Here is a 6,447-nt window from a genome sequence, read left to right on the forward strand (position 1 = left end):
CTCTGTAGACCAGGCTGGTCTCCAACTCACAGAGATCCGCCTGCCTCTGCCTCCCGAGTGCTGGGATTAAAGGCGTGTGCCACCACCGCCCGGCGCCTTTATTATTTTTCTACACAAGGACACTCCTGTGTAGGCCTGACTTGCTCCCACCCCACAGCAATCCTCCCGCTTAAGCTTTCTAAGAGCTGGGATTCAGGTTTGTGTCGCCACATACGCTTCTTCTTCTTCTTCTTTTTTTTTTTTTTTTTGGTTTTTCAGAGACAGGGTTTCTCTGTGGTTTTGGAGCCTGTCCTGGAACTAGCTCTGTAGACCAGGCTGGTCTCGAACTCCCAGAGATCCACCTGCCTCTGCCTCCCGAGTGCTGGGATTAAAGGCGTGCGCCACCATTGCCCGGCTCTACGCTTCTTTTTAAAAATACCATTCTGGGTATTTGTATAGCCTTTATGTTCACAAATTCTTGTAAATTCTTACAAACTGTTTCTTTTGGTCCTGATATATACCAGAAAAAAAAAATCACCCAAAATTTTCTGTGAAATATTGGGCTAGTCAGTGACCCTCTCTGAAACTGAATTCCTGTCGCTGTAAACAGGGTCTAACAGTTGTGTGTAGCGTCTCCTGTTTTTTTCTACGTATATCCCGATTGGCTGCAATGCTTTATGCAAATGTTTCCTGTTTGGCTCCATTTACTGTCCCCATTCCGCAAATGAAAGTCTCAGTCAGGGTCAAAGCAGATGAGAGACGGAGGTTCAAAGCCGTAGGTCCACCATTAAGAGAACTGGAAGCTGGAGTCTTTGGCTCCAGATCCTGATGCATCCTATAGGGTCCGAAAATGTGGACCGAAAAGGGAAGGCGGCCTCTGACCTCACCTGAGCCCGGGTGTGGGACGCGGAAGGCTGAGGTTCGCTTTCAAGCCCAGCGGAGCCGAAATCCACCTCTCACTGGTGGGAGCTGTATGCCCTGAACGCTGCAACCAGGCTCCACACCGCCCCTGCAGAGACCGCTCACCCACCGGCAGACAGCAGGCACGGCAGCCATTTCTCCCACTCTGGGCCCGCCTCCGACTGACTGACGTCCAGGATCGCCAATCACCACGCCAGTTTCTCAATGACTCAGGCCAAAGGCTTAAGGAGCTCACTGTCGAACTTGGGAGCTACGGACCAATCCTGGACTGGCAGCTCCGGGGCGGGCGCTGTTGCCAGGGTTACGGGGGCTCGGCCGGAGGTAACCAATGAGAGCCTGCGAAAGGATGCTCGCGCTGGGAACCCGTGGCCCGAGGGCGGAGCCTCCCCTCGGTCAAACAGGGCTGGGAAGTTTGCACCTTTCGAAGACCATAATGTAAAATAAAGAACAGTGTTTTATAAGGGAACCTTTTGTTTGTTGGGTACGGAGCTGTGAAGTTCGGAAGGGACAGACGGGAAAGGTGCAAAGGTCGTACTTGTGGAGAAACTGAGGCCTGTAATTCCAGCTATTCAGGGGCTGAGGTAGAGGGATAGTTTGAAGCTAGCATAAGCAATCTAGTAAAACCGAGTCTTAAAACAAAAAACCGGGTGTGGTGGTACATTTAATCCCAGTGCTCGGCAGGCAGAAGCCAGCCTGGTCTACATATTAGGTTCCAGGCTAGGCTCTCTCAAAAATAAAACAAATTAGGAATTTGCCCATAGCGTTCCAAAAAACGGCTCACAGTAAAATCTAGGATTTAGGTCTCCTCCCTCCCGGTCCTCTTGTCCCTTTCCTGAATAGAATGAACAAGGCACCTAAAGTCAATGCTACAGGCTTAGTTGGTGGGAAGAGGGTGAAGTATTTACTACACTACTAGCTGATCTGAAGCACCAGGTTCTATTCGGCACCATAGCCCGTTAGACAATACTCAAGTTTCCTTTAAAATGACGTTTGAGGCCAGCCTGGGCTACATGAGACCCTGTCTCAAAAACCACAAAAGTGAAACAAAAACAAAAACAACTTTATTAACGTGAGTAAAAATACATAACAGGTATTTTCTAAAGAGCAGCGACAGTCAAGGGTCACCCCCCTTCCCTCTGTCCCTGAAACAAAGCTGCTTTCCAGGTTCACTTTGTTTTATTCTCCTGGGCAAGGGCTCATCTCTGTTGGGTCAATGCAATCTGACCTCTGGGGCTGGGGAAGAAGAGGCGTGACCTTTCAGTGTGGAATAACTTTGGCCAAAGGTAGGGCCGAAAGGGGCAGCAGGCTCAGGGGACTGTCACAGTGGGGTCCCTATCCCCCCACACTTTTAAGATCTTCTTAGCCCTTACCTCGGAAGACATTGGTTAAAATACTGACCCACAGTGTGACCCGCCCACTTCGAACTCTCGAACTTCCAAGGTTTGGACACGCGATGCACTAGCACAAACGCTTCAGTCATGAACCATGGCTTCAGCGAGAGGAAGGCTGTCCCCTTCCTCTAGCTTCCCCCAGAGGAAAGGGAGGCACCCCACATCTTTGAAATCAACTGGCTGCTGACTGGACTCAGGTAGCTGGCAGGGGTCAGCCCAGATGTCCACAATCTTGCGCAGGGTGGAACAGCGCTCCTCCAGCTCTGGCCCCTCAGTCTGCATCAGAAGGTTTGCCAGCTCCCTGCTTAGGTCCTGAATCATGTGGTTCTGACCTTGCTTTTCAGGCTGATCTGTGTTTGGGATTATTCCACGTTCTTGAAGCTCCCCATTGGGTCCAAGGAGGTGCTGGTACTTCTTCTGCCACCGGCAGCACACCATGGCTTCCCCTACTGGCTGCTGGCTGGTATGCAACAGAGCCAAGATGTGCCGACACGGCAGATGGTAACACCGCTGAAAGGAGCAGCTGCAGCTGCAGCCGTCTTTGCTCACCTGGTGTGAGTCTTCCAGGAGCTTCACGGCGACCGAGGAGCCAACCTCGTCCACCAGGTGGGTAGAGTTCCGCACCACCTCCCACTCGTTGTGGCAGAGCTTGTAGGCTAGCTCAGAGCCACTCTGCTGCAAAATGTCCAGCATGCCACCCTTGCAGGGCTGATCCTGGGGCGGTGGTGACTGGGACTGCCCTGAGTCTGGCTTTGTCTCGTCCACAGGGAGCCTGGTGACATCCCCTCCACAAATTCGAAAAGACTTCTTGGGCCTTGGTGGTGTGCTTGGGAGCTGAGTTCTTTTTAACTTGGGGGAATTTGTGGGCAAGCTCTTCAGGCCCTTGGTGTTAAAGAAGTCTATGTAATCCACAAAGTGAAGGATGCAGTCCAGTAGGGACCGCTGCTCCCGGAAGAGGCTGGACACCTTGCTGGTGACTATGTCTAGGCTGTCCATGTAGGTGTTACATGCATGCAGGCCCTTCCTCACATGCATGTACCACAGCAGTTCACAGGAGAACCAATGGGCCTGGAGGAACCTGAAGAGTTCCTCATCCAGCAGGGCCTGCGTCATCTGACAGAGTTTTTTCAGGCTTGCGTCAGAAGAGACAAACACAGCCTCCCGAAGAGCTTCCTTCATGAGCCTTTTAAAGGATGCATTTGCAGCGCTCTGATGCAACTTCTTCTCGAGGAGCCGGGTCGTATGATAAATAGAAAGGAGGATGCGGGCCGCGGGGAAGATCTCCTGAAGAATAGCTCGGTGAGGGAATGAAGGATCCACAAAGACCACCTTGACCTTGGGCCAATCAGAGTTGAATTCTGTAAAGATATTGAGCATCTTGGCCACAGAGGGGGCTGTCTCAGCCTTGAGCACAGCAAAATGTACTACTCGACTCTCTCGCTCCTTGTTCTCCACCAAGAAAGCATACAGAATATGGCCCTGGCTATTCTCCACCCGGTGCAACAAGAGATTCTCTGGGAATCGGGTGAACAAGTCACTCATCTTGCTGCTCTGGAAGCTGAGCCGGTCCAGGTCTTGGCTGGTGCCCACGCTGAAGGAGGCCATCGAGCCCTCGTCTACAGTAAGAAAGTTTTTCATCACTTTTGCTATCTTGGCCAGGTCAGAAGGACTGATGGCCCCCTGCTCTGGATCTGAGGGCAGCTGTGTCTTATCTAGGCAGAAAGACGGTGGTTCTACTGGGAGCTTCTCTGCTGCATCAAGGTCTTTCTTGATGCTGAGCTGCACCGGCTGGAGGTTATGCAGATACACTGCCTTCTGGAGTTTGCTAGCAGGGGCTCCTCCAGCAGCATAAGAATCAACATGTATGTGTTGGGTATTCAATTCACTGATAAACAGTCTATCTAGGCTTTCGTTGTACTGCAGGAGCAAGTACGCTGGGCACCTGTCCACCTTCCGTGTTCTCTTCCTGTTTGACTGCGTCCGAATACAGACAAATTTCACCTGCACATATCTAGGGAAGGCAGAGGCGACAGTGAGAAAGGTGCTGGCTGCCACTCTCTTAAAAAGACCGCGTAGCCATTCATACTGACCAATATACTCCCTAGACCACAAGGTAGTGTAGAATGTAAGCAAGAAAAATTTCTCGTAACTCTCTAGCCCCAACATTTCCAGCTCCCTCCCTCAAGACTATATTACAACACCCCTCACTTTCCTCCACACAGTTCTAAGGCCAGTTTATTTGTTTGTGGTTTTTTTCAGCTTGGGGGACAGGCATGGAACTCATGATATAGGCCAGGCTGGTCTTGAACTTGCTGCAACCTTCCTATGAGCTGTGGTTACAGAGGTGAGCTCTTTACTCTGCCTGGCTTAAAGGGCCAATATTTTTCTCCATTCTGTCTGCTACCATTGTGGCTGCCACCAATCCAATCTGAGGTGGGATGTAAGGAAAAGCTGACATAGCAACAGAGTGCCTGGGTAGTTTCTCCTCATTTAGATGACCCCCAGGCCTGTATGTAATCCTAGCAACTGGGAGGCTATGGCAGGAAGGCTGGAAGCTCCAGAGCAGCCTGGACTATGTGGCGAGGCCTCGTCTTAAAGTTCTTTATTCATTTGGGACACTCTGCCTTCTCTTCCTCGACAGCAGAAGAGCATGTGCCAAGGCTTATCTGCAGAAGAGAAAATTTCTGGCTGTTCCTGTAAAGAGGAAGATTCATCCCTGAGTTGTTTATATTTTGGTCTGTGATGGAGACTGAACCATCTAAGAGTCTCATCCCTGCAGCCTTAGCACTCTGGGTGGGGGTGGATGATTCCAAGGGGTGGTTATCAAATTATTTGCTCTTTCCATTTGACTCCTAGGTTCAAGGTCCAATCAAATCCTCCCTTCTCTCCTCAGCCTTTATGACCCCAAGCTGCATTAATTAATCCTGAATCTGAATTTACTGCATTCAGCTAAAAGGTCTTACAGAGCTCTAGGTATCAATACCACTGGAGGCGAGAGGGGGCACACTGGAGGTCCAGTGGAGTTGAGTCCTTTGAGACCTGGCTGTCACTAGGAATCTGTTAATTGGGCAAGTCACTTCACCTCTGTGGATACAGTCTGCCCATTATAAAGTGAGATAACCTCATTAGGGTTATCATAAAGGCTAAATGAACCACAGAAAAAACTTTAGCCCAGAGCCTGCCTTGCTTTTGTTTATGTTAGAGCTAAAGATAGCTTTTATAGTTCCCATGCGGGACACACACACACACACACACACACACACACACACACACACACTTAGTGGGGATGTCTCCAAGTGCCAGGGCTAAATCATTCCTCAGTGTTTTCCTAGCTCCCAACACAATGGCCGCCTCAGCAGATGATTACCAGCGATTTCACAGGCTAATGAATCATGGGTGGGAGGGGTCACACCCCCGCCTCTTCAGGGAGTGGCCCAGCTGAAAAAACCAAGGGAGGGGGGAAAAAATCTCAGCCTCGAGCACGACAAGGCACAGCCTGGGAGCTCCGCCTATACTTTTCCAAACACTCCTATCCAGCTGGTCCAGTCTGCCCACCCTGTAGGGCAAGTTTAGGAAAACAGGACGTGGCAGCAGGGTGGAGGGGCCTGGGGCTGAGAATGTCAGTGTCTGTGGTGAGCACAGTGCAGCGGTGGCGCCATCTTTAGTTTTGGTCGGGAAGGGCAGTCCCGAAGAATGGCAGGGCCAGCAAGTGAGCACCACTGGGTCTTAATCCTCCACCTTCACCTTGTTTGTCTTAGCATGACAAACTGCTCACGGCTTCTGGTGTTCACTAGGAAGTGTCTTCTGACAACAGCTTGTGCTTGTACCTCTCTCTGAAGGACCATTCTACCCTTCATCTCATCATTTGGGGTCCATGGAGCCATACTCTTCTACAAAGCTGGCCCCACCACCTGCGAGCGCAGTATCTTAGCCTAACTCTAGCCACCGGATTACATTTACTTGCCATGAACTTAGTGATGGTTTGAGGGAGCCACTGCCAACCACAAAGCTCGTTTTACTATTCCTGGCTCTATTAGCATCTGCAGCCAGCCAGGGTGGAGTCCTGGGCATTCTTTTTTTTTAAAATATTTATTTATTTATTTTATTTATCAGGTATACAATATTCTGTCTGTATGCCTGAAGGCCAGAAGAGGGC

General features: G+C 50.5%; 2 protein-coding genes across 4 annotated transcripts in view; both read right to left on the reverse strand.

Moving 5' to 3' along the window:
* Zswim1 (zinc finger SWIM-type containing 1) overlaps positions 1-6,447 on the reverse strand; it is a 22,624-nt gene that overhangs the window by 3,376 nt on the left and 12,801 nt on the right. The window contains exon 1 of one of the 3 annotated variants that reach the window (XM_005362903.3): positions 867-1,073. The exons of the other annotated variants lie outside the window; for them this stretch is intronic. The gene's annotated coding sequence lies outside the window, so the exon portion shown is untranslated. Of the gene's footprint in view, positions 1-866; positions 1,074-6,447 lie in introns of those variants that run through there. 3 annotated transcript variants of the gene reach the window in all.
* The window catches only part of Zswim3 (zinc finger SWIM-type containing 3), a 17,839-nt gene continuing 13,053 nt past the window's right edge, over positions 1,662-6,447 (reverse strand). The window contains exon 2 of the mRNA XM_005362902.2: positions 1,662-4,302. Coding sequence (XP_005362959.1) covers positions 2,373-4,302 — 1,930 coding nt within the window. The 3' untranslated portion in view covers positions 1,662-2,372. The remainder of the gene's footprint in view (positions 4,303-6,447) is intronic.

Source organism: Microtus ochrogaster, linkage group LG8, assembly GCF_000317375.1.
Source record: "Microtus ochrogaster isolate Prairie Vole_2 linkage group LG8, MicOch1.0, whole genome shotgun sequence".
Classification (NCBI taxonomy): domain Eukaryota; kingdom Metazoa; phylum Chordata; class Mammalia; order Rodentia; family Cricetidae; genus Microtus; species Microtus ochrogaster.